This window comes from Stigmatopora argus, chromosome 5, assembly GCF_051989625.1.
Source record: "Stigmatopora argus isolate UIUO_Sarg chromosome 5, RoL_Sarg_1.0, whole genome shotgun sequence".
In the NCBI taxonomy this organism is placed as follows: Eukaryota; Metazoa; Chordata; class Actinopteri; order Syngnathiformes; family Syngnathidae; genus Stigmatopora; species Stigmatopora argus.
Window position 1 is genome coordinate 1938705 of NC_135391.1, and position 18531 is coordinate 1957235.

The 18531-nt window shown below is 37.8% G+C and overlaps 1 protein-coding gene across 1 annotated transcript in view; it reads right to left on the bottom strand.

Moving 5' to 3' along the window:
• fras1 (Fraser extracellular matrix complex subunit 1) overlaps positions 1–18531 on the bottom strand; it is a 119582-nt gene that overhangs the window by 67464 nt on the left and 33587 nt on the right. The window contains exons 3-11 of the mRNA XM_077600573.1: positions 17671–17778; positions 15970–16062; positions 15737–15896; positions 12691–12824; positions 12530–12613; positions 12355–12456; positions 8385–8576; positions 4793–4882; positions 4460–4607 (exon numbers count right to left, since the gene is read on the bottom strand). Coding sequence (XP_077456699.1) covers positions 4460–4607; positions 4793–4882; positions 8385–8576; positions 12355–12456; positions 12530–12613; positions 12691–12824; positions 15737–15896; positions 15970–16062; positions 17671–17778 — 1111 coding nt within the window. The remainder of the gene's footprint in view (positions 1–4459; positions 4608–4792; positions 4883–8384; positions 8577–12354; positions 12457–12529; positions 12614–12690; positions 12825–15736; positions 15897–15969; positions 16063–17670; positions 17779–18531) is intronic.

Genomic DNA, 18531 nt, shown 5'->3' on the forward strand with positions numbered 1-18531 from the left:
TTGAGTCAGACACGCTTGACCAAACACTAATTTTTGCATATTTTGTTCCATTTGCAACAACATGCTAATCGCTAAGTCACGATTCCCATCTAAAAGCAACTTGAATAAAGAGCATCAATCAGTAAAGCGTTCTGTATTTTTCCCCACTTTTGAACATTTCTCGGTGCGTGTGAACAACAAGCGCGTTTGAAGCAAATCCTTTAACGACCAACGAGGACGGCCGCTAATCTGTCGAATAAATTATCGCCTCGCCGGTTTGCGCCGACAACCGTTGGAAAGATTTCGCCGCTTTGTTTTTTTGCCGTAATGAGGCCCCGTTTAACCGTTGAGGAGCTACATTTCAAAGGCGCTAATAAGTCATAAAACCAAATAAGATGGGATAATTATGTTGACGTTCTGGTGTGGTCATGATTGAGGGCTCAATTCCTCCCACTGGAAATAATTAGGTGAGTAGCAAAAGGAGAAAAAATAATACTGACAAACCAATGGCGTCTAGTTGCGCTATACCCAACTAGCATGTTCGAAACAGTTAGCGAAATGTGCAGTTAGTGCAAGGGTGTCACACTCGGGTTGGTTCGCGGGGCGCTTTAACGTCAACTTGATTTGACGTGAGCCGGACCATTTTAGATATAATATTTAGATTTTTTTTAAATAAATGGATTAAAAGAACAGGATTAAAAGACCTGAATATTCAGTTTTTTATAGATTTAAAACAATGTTTATTTTAGCTTTTTTTAAAATATATTTTTAGATTTTACGAAATGATTTTTGAACGAAAAACAGAAAAAATTGATTTAAAATTGACAATTATTGATTTAAAAGGGGATAAATCAGGAAATCTAATATATATCTATATTCTTCGTTTTAATTTGATCCTAAAACAGAAAGTCGGCACTCATCATTTACTTTCCTGGGCCACACAATATGATGCGGGGGGCCAGATTTGGCCCCCGGGCCGCCACTTTGACACCTGTGTCCTATTGTGAGGACATTTGTGTGCATCATTTTGGGACTATTTTATAGGGAAGACAAAAGCAAACAAGCCTCGATAGGTTGCATCTGAAAGTCAAGGTGGAGGCGGGGCCAATAGAGGCAACCCGGGAGAAGAAAGGTATCAAAATGTCAAACAAAATTAGAATTAAGTTTAGTGTAAGGTTAGATTCAACATATTTTTCAGTGTGTCTGCATCGTAATCCAAGTTCATTTAAATTTGTTTATGTTATGTTACGAGTGGGTTGCCGTGCAAAAAGTCTTAGTACTATTAAACATCATAATAACCACTAATTATTGGTTACTCTATTAATAGATGGAAAATTACAACAAATAAAAATGTTTTTCCAATCCAATATCCTGTTTTTGGTGTTATTTTCAGATGGTTGGAACGACTTAATTTGTTTTTAGTTCATTCCTACGGGAAACGTTCATTTGAGATACGAGTAACTCGACATACGAGCTCAGTCCCGGAACAAACCAAGCTCGTATCTCAAGGTACTACTGTATTCCTTTTATTTCTCCAATGGAATCTAAAAGGAAGCTGTCACGACATCCCGGCAGATTCCGGGTCACATGACCAGCTAATATTGCCATATTATATGATGTCTTAAAAGTGGTTTTAGTGCTACACGTGCATGACGCTAACTGAAGCGCAGCAAAAAAGAACAGCCTGGCCTAGTTGGCCCCTCCCTCCTCTTTCTCCTCAAGGACAATTGCCTTTTTGTGTGTGTTTTATCTCCAGCATCAACTCTAGCCGCCGTCGTCCTTTTCTTTATCCCGCCACCGCCAGCTCTTCTCCAACTCCCATAACATACACACACACACACCCACCCACACACACACACACACACACACACACACACACACACATACCCGTCTCTCACTAAGGTTATTTACACTTTTTGGATAGTGCTCAAAGAGGAAGCAGGTGCAAACACACACACAAACACACACAAGTGCACACTCCTAATATTCAAAGCATTCCGTTTAAAGCCTGATAAGATTCCTTTTTTTATGCAAACTCACGTAAATACACATTTGCGTACGCGCGGATTAAGCACGATAAAACAATCTTGTTAGTTTGTTGCACTTTTACGAAGCGTGCTGCTGTTAAAAATACTGTATAAAAATTCTATAAACATAAAAATATTGTGTGAAATGTGTACTAACCAGAAAGTGCTATATGGTTATGAGAAAATGCTTCATAAAATTGTTGCAGTAATGTGCTTGACAGAAAAAAATAACAAAATAAACATGAATAATCTTTTTTGTTTGTATGTTTCATTCAGAAAAAAGGTGTGCAAAACTAAATTATATTTGCACAGGCAATATTTATAGTTTTACCCTTTAAAAAAAAATAAAAATATATTTTTAATCCCCCAAAATTGTTTTTTATTTTTTTACTTCGGATTTTAGTCATATAAGTATTTTGTAAATTAAAAAAAAACTAAAGTAAATTTTCCTGTTTTTTCCACTTAATTTTTAACATGAATTAAAAAAAGAGAAAATGACATATATACATATATATTAAAAGATAAAAAATATAGTACTTGATATTTTCTCATTCTAAGAAAAAAACCTTTTTACAGTATTCCCTCGATTATCGCGCCTTCATTTATCGCATTTTTTTTTTAAAGTTCATAACAATGTGAAAATCCACGCTGAAAAAATATTTTTAAAAATGTCATCTATAGTAAAAAAATAATAAAATAGAATACATTTACGATTTTTAAATAAAAAGAAAAGGTTAAAGGAAAGACGTGAGTTTGACACTCCTGATTTAGCACTTCTTTAAAGTAATATTTTTCACAGCTGTCGAAAAAAAAAAATTCTGCCACCCCGAGAAACTCGAACAACATGAGTCAGGCGAACAAAAACAAGGAGTCTGAAATATATATATATTTTTTTGTAACTGAAAAGCCCTCTCAATGATTATTTGTAGCCTCCTAAAGCTGCTTGCGTTGCCTTCAAGAGCCGTGCTGGCTCGGTCAGGTCTTGTTGTCGATGCGGGAAATCAGCACATTTACTGCGCAAACAGCAAATATGTAAAGTCGAACTAATCCCATGGCGCGTGGCTGAAAATTCCCCCGGAATTTTATGCGGCGCCGATATCTCCGACGGCTCCGTCGCCCTTAAAAGCCTCATCGTCATTCATCACGGCGGCTCGTTTGCATAACAAAATGTCCGCGGAGAACAGACGGGGTGGGGAGGGGGATGTCACCTTTAACTGTCAAAGTCAATTTGACAGACCACACAGAAATACCCTGGAATACGAGCGTAATGCGTTCCGAGACCGAGCTCGTATGTCAATTCACTCATATCTCAAATCTATTTTTCCTCATATAAAATAACTAAATACTAATTAATTCATTCTAATCTAATCTAACATTAATCTAAAATTTATCTAAAACTAATCTAAAAATAATCGAAAGATAATCTAAATCTAATCTAAAACTAATCTAATCTAAAACTAATCTAAAACTAATCTAAAGATAATCTACAGATAATCAAAAAATAATCTAATCTAAAACTAATCTAATCTAAAACTAATCTAATCTAAAACTAATCTAATCTAAAACTAATCTAATCTAAAACTAATCTAATCTAAAACTAATCTAATCTAAAACTAATCTAATCTAAAACTAATCTAATCTAAAACTAATCTAATCTAAAACTAATCTAATCTAAAACTAATCTAATCTAAAACTAATCTAATCTAAAACTAATCTAATCTAAAACTAATCTAATCTAAAACTAATCTAATCTAAAACTAATCTAAAACTAATTAATCTAAAACTAATGTAATCTAAAACTAATCTATTCTAAAAATAATCTAAAAATAATGTCATCTAAAATAATATAAAAATAATCTAATCTGAAAATAATCTAATCCAATCTAATCTAAATCAGATCTAAATCAGATCTAAATCAAATCTAAATCAAATCTAAATCAAATCTAAATCAAATCTAAATCAAATCTAAATCAAATCTAAATCAAATCTAAATCAAATCTAAATCAAATCTAAATCAAATCTAAATCAAATCTAAATCAAATCTAAATCAAATCTAAATCAAATCTAAATCAAATCCAACTGTAATCCAACTGTAATCCAAATCAAATCCAAATCAAATCCAAATCAAATCCAAATCAAATCCAAATCAAATCCAAATCAAATCTAATATATATTTAATCCTAATTCTAATCCCAATCCCAATTTCAATCCCAATTTAATCAACCTCTGTAGTGGTTATGATCTGCAATAAAATGTGACATTATCGTGAACAGTATTGTATGGAGTTCTTTAGCTTTGAGACAGACGGTAGGTAGCGGCTAACGGCTTGTCTCGTATCTCAGGGCAAAAATTTCCTCGAAATATTCTCCTTATCTCAAATTCCTCTTATGTCGGGCCTTGGCATTACTGTACTTTATCACGCACACATAGTGACAAACACACACTGAGCTCACCTTGGTGACACTGGGGGCAGCATTGTCCCTCCTGGGCGACCAGCAAGGTGCCCGGCGGGCACGCCGGGCAGGTTGGCAGGTAGCAAGTCACCCTGGAGTTGCGGCACTCGCACTCGCGGCAGCTGCTGTCGGTCCAGCGACTGGAATCCTGGCGGAAGGAAAACTTTTTTTATCCCCCCAAAAATAAGCTTGAACAAGTAAACAGAATAATCTGATGTTACAAAATTGGTACAAAAAGATACTGAATAAATAACAAATAAAGAATCAATGAATAAGTAATAAATGTGTGGAAAAATAAAAAAAAATATTTTTTGAAATCACTCATTGTTGTACCTTGTAAGATTGTCCTTGGTACAAACAGGGTGTTTTCTGAGAGGAACATTTTGGGCAGCACATTCCCGGCGTATGAACAAGCTCTGATCCCTAAAAAAAACCACACAAAATATTAAAAAATCTGAAAATTAGCAAATTATTCAAATATAAAGTTGACCTTCCAGACAGTAACCTTCCTCAAGTTGCAAATTCAGTAAGATTCTACACATCCATGATTAATGACATCATTAGAGAGAATAATTATTTGGGTAGCAAAAGAGGTTGACCAATGGCTAATTTTCTGGCCGATAACCCAATTTTAATCATTTTTAACCACACAAACTTCAGTCACTAGACAGAAAAAATGTAACATTGACTATTTACGTGAACAAAAACCCCAAAAGAAGCCACGACTCCCAACTTGCTCCAGCCAGCTCAAATTAATTAAATATCATGTAATGGTCTCACTGTACTTGTTTTGCTAACAAGGCCACGTTAACGACACTAAACGTGCTCCCCTAATTCAGGACTGTTGGCGAGTGATTCAGTCGATAAAAACACAAGGAAAACATTAAAAACCACTGCACGCAACGGCAAAAAAACGATCGTGTGCAACCTAATGTTTTTATTTTTTTCAGATGTGTGGGTGCGTGTTTGATTTCCCTCCCAGTCAGCACGCCTGCGAACGCATCATCCGGTTTCTCAATTTGCGTCACTTTGGCCGAGTTAATTAGCCAAAATCTCTGCGGCCAAGCGTTTAAGTGCAAACCATTCGGCGTCCTTCCCTCCCTCCGGTACATGGACGTTTGGTAGAACGGGCGTTCGGTAGAACGGACGTTTGGTAGAACGGACGTTTGGTAGAACGGACGTTTGGTCGCCGGGTTGTTACTGTTGAAACCAGCTCTCAAAATTATAATCATGAGAGAGAGAGTGAGTTTAATATCTAAATATCTGATATCAAAATATCAACAGTAAACAATTTGACAGCGAGCGAACCCGGCGACCAAACGTCCGTTCTACCAAACGTCTGGTGGACCAAACGTCCGGGGACCAAACGTCCGGGGACCAAACGTCCGGGGACCAAACGTCCGGGGACCAAATGTACGGTCACGCCTCCCTCCTGCCGCCGCCTTTCCGAGACCACCTACCTATCAAGGTGGAGACAATGAGAACAGACCCTCAAATAGTATCGTGTAAAAATGACACGTTAGGGCACGGGTGTCAAAGTGGCGGCCTGCGGGCCAAATTTGGCCCGGCACATCAGTTTGTGCGGCCCGAGAAGATAAACGATGAGTGCTGACTTTCTGTATTATCAACAATTGTATGATCAAATTCAGATGAAGATTATAGATTTATAAGGAATATTTCCAGTGTTCCCCCATTTTAAATCAAAAATTGCAGATTTGTATTCATTTGAACGACCCTCCGGATGAAATCGAAATGCGACAAAAAAATAACTTTGACACCCCTGCGTTAGGGCGTTGGCCTCACAGCTCTGAGGTCCTGTGTTCAAATCCAGGTTGGTCCACCTGTGTGGAGTTTGCATGTTCTCCCAGGGCCTGCGTGGGTTTTCTCCGGGTACTCCGGTTTCCTCCCACATCCCCCAAAAATGCTAGGCTAGCTGGTGGAACACTAAATTGCCACTAGTTATAATTGGTTGTCCTTTGTCTCCTCGTGCCCCACCCATCAGGGTGCCCCCCCCCCTGCCTGTTGCTCATAGTTGGCTGGGATAGGCTCCAGCACCCCCTGCGACTTTTGTAAGGATAAGCGGTTCAAAAAATAAATGAATATGAAACATTCTTGAACATGAACTATGATGTGGTTATGAGATGTTATTGAATGAGGAAAATGTTTAAAGTATTTTTTTTTAAAAACCTTGGCCTTTATGGTAAAATCAGTGTTTTGTAAATTGGCCCAATTGATGTGGTGTGTACTATATTTTGGTGGAATGTCACTACAAAAGCGCTTTGAAAGCAGCGATTCATTCCTGACCTTCACGAAGCGTCATAAAGGTTCACATTATCTTTCTCTGGAAGCCCAACTATTCATGATGTTTAATCTCCCCGGAAACACAATTGAAATACTATTAACATTCCATTGACACGATTTGACCTCCGCTCTTGAAAGGTAAATTAAATGAAATATTTCATAGGAGTAGCAAATACGCTCAGAAATCCTGTTAATCCTTCACATGGACTTTTAAAGGCGTTTGATGTTAATCAAACGGCTAATCAAGCGTTCAACCGCCTAGCGACCAAAATTTCCACATTCTAGTCAACAAGGTCGGCGAGCTACATAACCAAGCGAGCCGACCAACCTACTGGTAAAGAAATGAACTACACAATAAACTACCTAACCAAAATAACAAAAAAACTACTCAAATACAAACCAAACAAATCTATGATGCGATTAGACAAGACTAGACTAGATAAATTTAGACTTTATTTATCCCGTATTTGGGAAGTTTTTTCCCTTAAATGCGGGGGTGTCATGATGATTGGTAGTGAATGAGTTAGCGGACTAATCAACTATATAACGAACCTCCAACCAAAAACCAGGAGAAAATTACCAAACTACTACAGACCATCTACCAATTCAACCACTAACTAACCACTAACTAAATGACTAAACAAGCCACTATCTAACCAATCTTTCAAATAAAGATATGTCTTGTGACATGATGTTTGGTATTGAATGAGTTAACCAGCTGATTAACTAACAAATTACCGAACTATATAACAAACAATCAACCAAAAACCAGGAAAAAATACTGAAATATGACAGAACAACTAATAACCCAAACACCCAACCAAATAAACAACCAACTAACTAACCAATCATTCAATCAACCAGCGTGCAAGCTACAATCCAACTACTGTATTTTTCGGACTATAAGTCGCACTTGCGTATTTGCACCAGCTAAAGAAAAATTACAGTAGAGTCGCATTTTTAAGGGGTAATTTTTCAATTAACCAGAAACCAAGAAAACAAATTATACCTTCAAGTAATAATAATAACAACATATTCGGGGAGCATATACCGTAAACAACATAGCATAACATACATAACACATAACATAACATATAACGTAACATATAACGTAACATATAACGTAACATATAACGTAACATATAAGGTAACATATAAGGTAACATATAACATAACATATAACATAACATATAACATAACATATAACATAACATATAACATAACATATAACATAACATATAACATAACATATAACATAACATATAACAACATATAACATAACATATAACATAACATATAACATAACATATAACATAACATATAACATATAACATAACATATAACATAACATATACCATAACATATAACATAACACATAACACATAGCATAACATACATTAAGTCACAAGCCTAGCCAACCTGTAAACTTTTTTTTATTTTTAAAGTCTAACTTGTATTCTAGAAATTACGGTACTAACAAACCAACCTAAAATGTAACAACCCTTCCATAAACTGGCACTTTTCCAAGTACATCTTAACGAAAGAAAGTTGTCCATGTTAGTCAAACTACGAACAGTTACGAATAAGGCTATAAATATTAAAATGTTCGAAAAATATAACTTACCTTTGGACAGTGGAGGCGTTGACACTCCGCCTTGTGGCAGAGGACTTGACCGCGGCTGCAAGCGCAGAATTCGCAGCCGCTGGCGTTCCACATATCGCCGTGGTAACGCACGATGTTCTGGTAGAGGCAGCTTCCCCGAGTGGCGGCGCACTCGTCGCAACATTGGCCGGCACGCCTCACTTTGGCCTCGCCCTGCGGGAAAACAATCCCCATTTGGGTGTAAAAAAGCTCGCCGGGAAAATGCCCGTCGAATGCGATTAGCTTCCAATTAATTTTTAGTAATTACGATATCATTCGGTCCAGTTGCAGCTGATGCAATTTACTATAGTAATATTGCTCTAATTTGATTCCACACCAATCGTAAAAAAAAATCCATCAAATTTCAAAATGATGCAGTCCAATTATGATAGTGCGCATGGCAATTACCATTTACGAGTTCCGTCCCAACTCCGGCGACGTAACCCGAATTTCGGAAAAAATTACGTCATAATGCTGAGTAAAAAAAGTGAAATATATTAAAATAAAAAACAATGCTCGACTTCACATAATTCCTGAAAGGCGGATAGTGATTTAAGGTTTTCAATTGTGTATCTGAAACCGAGAACACGGAACATGGCTATTGTGAACCCGCGGTGTGTTTAGGGACATCTCGGAAAATGGAGCACTCAACACAAACATTGCAACATGAAAAGCCAAATCAATTTTTTCCTTTACTGTTCTTTTTTTTGAACTGGAAGTTGACTTTGACTGTCGGCAACGTAAGGTTTAACTTTGGTCTGAATGGAGCAAATTAAATTTGATTTAAATTGAGGGTATGAGTGTTTAAAACTTTGTAAAATATAATTGCCATGACAGTTTTCTCGACAAGCATGACAGGATACTGAAACATCTTTTTTCGTCCCGCAATGACGACGTGTTGAAGTCCCGTGTCGTTATTAGAACATTTTGTCATGAACTCGTCAGGCATTTTTATGGACGACAATTGCGGACGTGGCAATGCCGGGAAAGTAGAAAGCGAGATTGAAGTCGCCGCTCAGCGTGCGACCACCTCGTGAATTTTGATTAACGGCAGTGAGACAGCCAGCAGGCCGGCGAGTGAGCTTGTTAACGGCGCCCCCTCGTTCTCCCTCTGATCTCCATCTTCCCGGAGGATATTTTCATGGATGCGCTCCACGTGGAAGAGGACATGATTAAAGTCCCGCGCTGACATTTACAAGCACACTTTCTTTTCTTGTTGCTTACATTTAGACATTAGAGGTGAGTGAGAAGTGACGCCAAAAATACAATAGTGAAGTAAAACCCTCATCTACATCGGGGGTGTGTGTCAAAGTTGTGGCCCGTTTGTCAGAAGTGGACTAGATGGGATACTAATAAGTCCATAGGCTGTTAACCACATTAGTCACTTTTTGTACCTGACTACTTCCTTACATTGGCTACTTACTTATGTTGGCTACTTACTTATGTTGGCAGGCTACGTAGGTGGACTACTTACGTAGGTGGACTACTTACGTAGGTGGACTACTTACGTAGGTGGACTACTTACGTAGGTGGACTACTTACGTAGGTGGACTACTTACGTAGGTGGACTACTTACGTAGGTGGACTACTTACGTAGGTGGACTACTTACGTAGGTGGACTACTTACGTAGGTGGACTACTTACGTAGGTGGACTACTTACGTAGGTGGACTACTTACGTAGGTGGACTACTTACGTAGGTGGACTACTTACGTAGGTGGACTACTTACGTAGGTGGACTACTTATGTAGGTGGACTACTTATGTTGATTACTTATGTTGATTTCTTATGTTGACTACTTAAGTGGACTATTTGCTTATGTGGACTACTTACTTATGTGGACTACTTATTCAGGTTGACTACTTATTTAGGTTGACTACTTACTTAGGTTGACTACTTATGTTGATGACTTATGTTAATGACTTAAGTTAATGACTTATGTTGATGACTTATGTGGACTACTTATGTGGACTACTTATGTGGACTACTTACTTATGTGGACTACTTACTTATGTGGACTACTTACTTATGTGGACTACTCACTTATGTGGGCTACTCACTTATGTGGACTACTCACTTATGTGGACTACTCACTTATGTGGGCTACTCACTTATGTGGACTACTCACTTATGTGGAGTACTCACTTATGTGGACTACTCACTCATGTGGACTACTCACTCATGTGGACTACTCACTTATGTGGACTACTCACTCATGTGGACTACTCACTCATGTGGACTACTCACTTATGTGGACTACTCACTTATGTGGACTACTCACTTATGTGGACTACTCACTTATGTGCACTACTTACTTATGTGGACTACTTACTTTTGTGGACTACTTATGTGGACAACTTATGTGGACAACTTACTTATGTGGACTACTTACAAAATTTCCCGAATGAATAAAGTTATCTAATCTAATGTTGACTACTTAGGTTGACTACTTCAGTTGACTACTTAGGTTGACTACTTATGTTGACTACTTACAAACAAGAACACCCCTTTAAAATCAATACGGAATGATCCCAAATTTACCGGAAGTGATCTGTAATTACTCTAAAATGGAAATAAAAAAAATAAAAAAATGACGCCAAATTAACTCATTGCCAGTTAACGTTTTGGACCAAAAACAAATGGAACTGTCTTCTATTGCTTTAATTTTGGACTGTTCCAAAACTTTTAGCCAGTTAAGAAAAATAATGCTCGCAGTTCCAACAAACAAAGTGCAAGAGGCCGTTTTGATTTATTTCCAAAACCAAATTGTTTTGCACACTTCAGCTCTAACTACCGCAGTATGATAAATAATCCCATGAATAAAATGAGGAATTATGAAGGCATAAAAGCCGCCCTAACCATTACTGCGTCAGTCGTTATGTGACAGACAATGTGGGGAACGGCCTTCCTGCTGTAATTCTCCATTCTCATGACATTTGATTTGTCGGGCTTGTCAGTTTGTTCCTAACGAGATGCCGATACCGACAGAAATTGCTTACAACGGCGAATTAAATGTCAGCGAGAGTGTGGGAATCGGCGCGAGTGCGGCGGCGGAGTACGTGGGTGTTTGCGGGTGCGACTGAAACAATACCGCAAGGTCTTCCCGCGCAATTTATTTGCAGAGTCTCGGGGTGCATCCAAATGCGGGAGAGTCTCTTCGCAGCCGAATGTCAATGCATATTTATTCATTTATTTATTAACTTATTTATTACCTATTTATTTACATCGAAAATGTCTTTTCCTGTGTCTGTATTCTCATCCTCTTGCTACTGTGACAGTCAAATTTCCCAAATGCCGGATGAATAAAGTTATCTCATCTAATACTGTATGTCAGGGGTGTCAGACTCGGGTTGGTTCGCGGGCCGCTTTAACGTCAACTCGATTTCACGTGGGCTGGACCATTTTAGATATAATATTTAGATTTTTTTTAAATAAATGGATTAAAAGAACTGGATTAAAAGCCCTGAATATTCTGTTTTTTTATAGATCTAAAACAATGTTTGTTTTAGCTTTTTTCATATATATTTTTAGATTTTACTTTGTTTGCATCATTTTCTGAATATTTTGAAGGGAATACAAAAGCAAACAACCTTTGATAAGTTGCATCTGAAAGTCAGGGTGGAGGCGGGGCCAATAGAGCCAACCCGGGAAAAGAAAGGTAGCAAAATTTCAAACAAAATTACAATTAAGTTTAGTGTAAGGTTCGATTAAACTTATTTTTAAGTGTGTCTGCATCGTAATCCAAGTTCATTTAAATGTGTTTATTTTATGTTACGAGCGCGTTGCCGTGCAAAAATATAGTCAACCAACTATATTTGTCTAGCCTGTTCTGGTCACTTCTAAAATACGTGTTTCTTAATATACTGTGCAACAGCAAATATGTATCTGCTTTCACGTGACTTCTCTTTGTGCGTTTTTGTTTTTTTGTGCAATTGGTGTGTGTGCGAACTCACCTTATCGCAGGTGACGGGCTTGCAGGTGTGCACGTGACATTTGGAATGACCACGCTCGCACACACACGTGGTGCAGGCATCCTTTTGCCACTGTTCGCCGTCCTGCCGATAAGACCGAGGTTAGATTTCCTCGCCGGATGTCACCAGCGGGCTAAATAAAAAGACTTCACTTCACCTGATACTGCTTCCCGGCAGACAAACACGGGTCAGAGACGCACTGAGGGCAGCACTGACCAGATGGAATCACCAGGTTGTCGTTCTGAGGGAGAGCAGATGTCAACTAATGGAGAGAAAGGGGCAAAAGGAGTTCAAGGGGGGGTTGCGTTCAAGACTCACAGATTTGCAGGCCACTCGCGGACATTCCGCCGCCGAGCATCGGACGTCCCCGCTTTGGCAAACGCACCGGGAGCATTGGCTAGGATGCCATTCCTCGCCGTCCCGGTACTCGGCACCCTGCCAGGAGCAAGAGTCTGCAAAAAACAAACAAATACGTTTTGGTGAGGACCAGTGGTGGAAACAATGTGAACAGAATCTGGGTGTGTTAAGCGGTAACAGGCCCGAATATAAGACGACCCCATCTTTTGCAAGACTCGAGTTTGAAAAATGACTTTTTGAACAACAAATTCCTTTTTTTCCATGCAAAATAATGACAGTACATCTGCTTCTAGTGATTATGACAATATATTGGAGAGAAACAGCATGTATTTTTTCCTGATTCAAATCATTCAAAAACTGTCTCTCACATCTAAATATATGAATATTTAAATATGTAAAGTGCAATCACTTTGGGAAATGAATGTCTTCTGTTTTTTAACCAATTGATTGCAATTAAAAAATTTAAAAAATTGCATTAAACATCGAAGCGTTTAGCATTTGCTTTAAAGATATCTAAATTAAAGATATCTTAATATTTATACCCCAATTGTAAGTAGGACTGGCACATTTTCGGCCTTATTTCAATCCAAAAAGCATCGTCTTATATTCGGGCCAATACGGTAATAGGCTCATTAACCGGGTCCCTGTAAACCGGGTCCCTGTAAACCGGGTCCCTGTAAACCGAGTCCCTGTAAACCGGGTCCCTGTAAACCGGGTCCCTGTAAACCGGGTCCCTGTAAACCGGGTCCCTGTAAACCGGGTCCCTGTAAACCAGGTCCCTGTAAACCGCCAGGACCTCCCTATTGCCCGCCCCTAAAGAGAACCGTGGATTTTTTCCCCGTTTCTAGCGTCCTTCGAATTGTTTCAAAATGAACCCCCACCAATGTTCCCTCTAATTTTTTTGTTTGTCTGGGCAAAAAGACAACCTCCCTGAGCACACTGAGTACCGGTGTGAGCAACATCATCATTGCTCACTATGGGCACACACCAGTATCACACCTGCCATAAGCAGGTGCATGTCTACTACACATAAATGATTTAGTAATAATAAAATGTAATGATTAATATCTATGACTGGGCGGCCCGGCGGATGAGTGGTTCGTGCGTCGGCCTCACAGCTACAAAAAATAAAAATAAAAAAAGGGATTTTATTTTGTGCGCTCCATATGATTTGCTGTGCTCCGAGAAGACGAGAGTAGTGCGCAATTGCGCACACGCACAGCATAGAGGGAACATTGACCCAAACCCCCCTAAAAAATCAAGAAACCCCCCTGAAAAGCCACCAAAAACCTGCCATTTTCTTTCCAAGTGGCACTTTTAAGACCATCGCATTTCCCAGTAGTCCTTAAAACGGTTTGTCAATGGGTTTTAAAATGTCCTCGAACAACCTTTGAATGGAAAATAACTAAATAACCCAAACACGTTTGACATAAGGATGATTCATCCCAACCGAGATAAGCGACAAATTCGATAGTGGATGGGAAGACTGAAATAAAGTTAAATCGCAAACGTGGCTATTATTGAGCTGAAATTGTCACTTCAATCCTAAAAGCGGCTATTAGCCGCAAATTCCGTGAGCGCTTAAAATGCAGCTTCCTCTCCATCTTCCACATTAGCATACAATAGTTTGACTAAGAAACATTGAAGACGAGGAAAGCAAGACTGGCAAATACGCATCGTCTGGGGTGCCATTTGGACGGCCTCTCCGGCACTCGGGACGAATAAAGGAATATTACTGATGTTGTAAAAGCGGAGCTCATAATGAATTGACTCGATGGGAGTGCTTTGCTCTTTTTTAGTGCGTGAGAATATGTGCGATGATGTCATCACTGCGGCCCGAAGGGAAACAGGAAGTGGAGAGCGATCGAAATAAAAATGAAACATTTGACGGCTGGGTAATAGATGCATACTTGGTATGCAGCTACTCAACATAATAATCGGTAGATGTGGCTAGCATCGCTAGCCAGGCAAAATAGGTTCCCTCGTGTAATGTCTCTGCGAGCACTGGGCGGAGTGTTGCATCTTTTTAGTGTTTTTTTTTCCCTGTTAGTCAGTGCAAATGGCGGAGCGATCGCTAATACGAGAGGAGTATATGCTACTTCTCGTTGGCAAGTGGTCGTGCATTATCCTATTGTGAGGACATTTGTGTGCATCATTTTGGGAATATTTTGAAGGGAAGACAAAAGCAAACAACCCTCGATAGGTCGCATCTGAAAGTCAGGGTTGAGGCGGGGCCAATAGGGTCAACCCAAGAGAAGAAAGGTATCAAAATATAAAACAAAATTTTAATTAAGTTTAGTGTAAGGTTAGATTAAACTTATTTTTGAGTGTGTCTGCATCGTAATCCAAGTTCATTTAAATGTGTTTCTGTTATGTTACGAGCGTGTTGCCGTGCAAAAAGTCTCTCCCCCCTCCCTCCCTCTCTTTCTGTCTAATTTTAATACTATTAAACACTTTTTAGTAGTATTAAACCACTAGTTAATTGTTACTTTGTTAATAGATGGCGAATTAGAACAAATAAAAATGTTTTTCCAATCCAATATCCTGTTTTTGGTGTTTTTTCAGAGGGTTGTTACCAATGAATTTGTTTTTAGTTCATTTCTATGGGAAAAGTTCATTTGAGTTATTGACAAATCGACATACGAGCTCAGTCCAGGAACGCATTAAGCTCTTATCTCAAGGTACCACTGTACATAAACAAAGTCTGGTTTGATGAGACCATTTTGGGTCATTTTGATTTCCCTAAAATCCTTGAGGTTCCTAGTGTGATATTATTTCTTAAATTTTTGAAAATTCAAAAATTGCAATTACTCAGACAATCTACCCGTTTGCCTTGAAACAATTTCAACCTAAAAAGATACTATATTTTTATAGTTGTTTAAAAATTGACCGTTTCCAAAAGCTCTGGCCCCCTTAGTTACCGTTGCTAAGCAAACACGTTTCCTGACTCCAACAACATGCATTTGAACTGATTTCTTTAACTTGGCTGCTAATCGAGTGTACTTACCGCCGTTGCTAGCGCATTTCGGGCAGCATTCACCAGCCGCTGTGAAAGGGCTGTGGTTTTTGGGGCAAGTGAGGGCGGGGCAAGTGCGTGGCAGGCAGGTGGCCACGCCTCCGGAGCAGTGGCATAGCGTACACGGCGAAGGACTCCATTGACTGTCGTGCTGAGAGAAACAGAACAGAACGCTCAAAGATGTGCTGACCAAAAACCTGCGGGTGTTGTTGGGCGGGGCTTACGGCGTAGGTGACGCCCTCGTAGAGGCACGATCCTTCGATGGAGGGGACGCACTGTGGGCAGCATTGATCCGCGGGAATCCTCAAACGCTCACCCTGTGGGCGACGTACCAACATGAAATGAAATACTCGATCGAATTTTTTTTAATGATGTGTTTTAAATATGGATGGAGCTTGGTTAATCATGTGGTGACATTAACTGCATATGGTGTGCTCTATGTATGGAAACAGTTTTAACATAGGCCATCTAAGGAATGAAGGTGCATCTTATAGTGCTGAAAATACGGCCATCAAACAACAATTCATGATTTTTAGATAGTTCTGAACTGCACCTGTTTTTAAAGGGATTAAATATATAATAGCAAAAGTGCTATGTGCTCTATATTCTATATGGAAACAGTTTTAAAATAGGCCATTTATTGAAGGTGTGCCTCAAAACGTCAATACAACATCATTCATGATTTTGAGCTAGTTCTGATAACGATAACCATTTTTAAAGGGATTAAATATATATTAGCAAAAGAGTTCCTCTGTGCTCTATATATGGAAACAGTTTTAAAATAGGACATTTATTGAAGGTACGCCTTATAGTGCGGAAAATACGGTCGTCAAAACAACAACATTCCTGATTTTGAGTTAGTTCTGATAATGATAAACATTTTTAAAGGGATTAAATATATAATAACAAAAGAGTTCATCTGTGGTCTATATATGGAAACAGTTTTAAAATAGTCCATCTATTGAAGGTGTGCCTTATAGTTCTGAAAATACAGTCGTCAAAACCATATAAATTCCTGATTTTGAGCTAGTTCTGCTAACAATAACCATTTTTAAAGGGATTGAATTGGAGATAAATTTATCATATTGAACTTAAAATATCGCCCAAGGTCAATTTTTATTTATTATTTTAATTAATGGTGGCGTTACGAAGCAGTTGTGAACACTAACTACCTCGTTATTTATCTTTTTCTGTATATTGCATGTGCTCTAATCAACTATATAACATAGCTACAATATTTATTTTTATTGCAATTTGTATGATATTGTTTGGTATTAGTCATAAACATCTTTTCCCCCTCTTAAATTGAACTAAATGTGAAGGAGAGTGCACGAACGCATACAGAAAATAAATAATGATTGAAAAAAAAAGGAAACGTAATTAATAATTACACGGAGGATGAATACCATTAATAAAAAAAGGGGGGATAAGGAGGCGGGGCATAATTGTATGGCGACAAGTCAATTTAAGAGGACAGCAGATGGAGACATGAGAGAATTACGTAAGGAAATATGTAAACGGATTAGCGTGACAAAAACAAAATATGATTGCATTATGTATTACATAAAAAGAAATATTGTTTGCTAAACCATCTCAAATCTACATGACGGAATACATGGAATAAATGTTCATACATGGCAACAAAATAAGTTGATGAATAAACGATGATCATTAAGAAAATGAACTACACTTTAAATAAATTATTTTTAGTGCAAGAATAACCATTAGAGTTAATCAAATATTCTAATTTGAGAAAAATATGTGCTATGATTTTTTTTACAATGTACATCATGTAAATGCATTGTTGATAGTACTAAATATGAATAAAATATAACAGTATTATAGCGGCAGGGGAAAAAATAGATGGATTTGAAGATCCAGAATTATTATATTATATTAAATTATTAATATAATATTTGTCTTACCCTCTGGAAGTCGCACTGTGGGTTGGCACATTGGACAGCTGAGCAGATGACCATGTTGTCGTGGCATGTGCACTGGCGACAGGGCTGTGGTCGCCATGACGATTTGTCCTGTCGCATTAAAAAAAAAAAGATAAAAATTAAAAAAGAGTGGTCATGGAGAAATAATTATCTTTCTTTTTATTAAGTGTGAAAGTAATCATATTTCACCATCTCCAGACCTCATTTTAGACCCGTTTAAAATAACACATTTGCAGTAGTTGGAAAAAAAAATGAAAAAAGCCTAACATGTTGATATTCAGCTTTTTTTTTTAAATTGAAAATACATGCGACACTTTTTTTTAAAAGACTGACTTCGGAATGTGGTTCATCTTAAGTTCTGCTGTACCTAACAATAAAAAAACTATGCAGATTTCCTAAAACTTAAAGAACATTTAAGACTTAAATAAAGCATAAATGACAAAAAAATAATGTACGAATTTGTAATAAAAATGCAACAATGACTCATGAATATTTTTTGTAAAATACTTAAAAACGAGCCTTGTATGTGTTTGTATGTATATGTATGTATATGTATGTTTTATGTATGTTTTATGTATGTGTATGTATGTGTATGTATGTGTATGTATGTATATGTATGTATATGTATGTATATGTATGTATATGTATGTATATGTATGTATATGTATGTATATGTATGTTTTATGTATGTTTTATGTATGTGTATGTATGTGTATGTATGTGTATGTATGTATATGTATGTATATGTATGTATATGTATGTATATGTATGTATATGTATGTATGTGTATGTGTGTATGTGTGTATATGTGTGTATATGTGTGTATATGTGTGTATATGCATG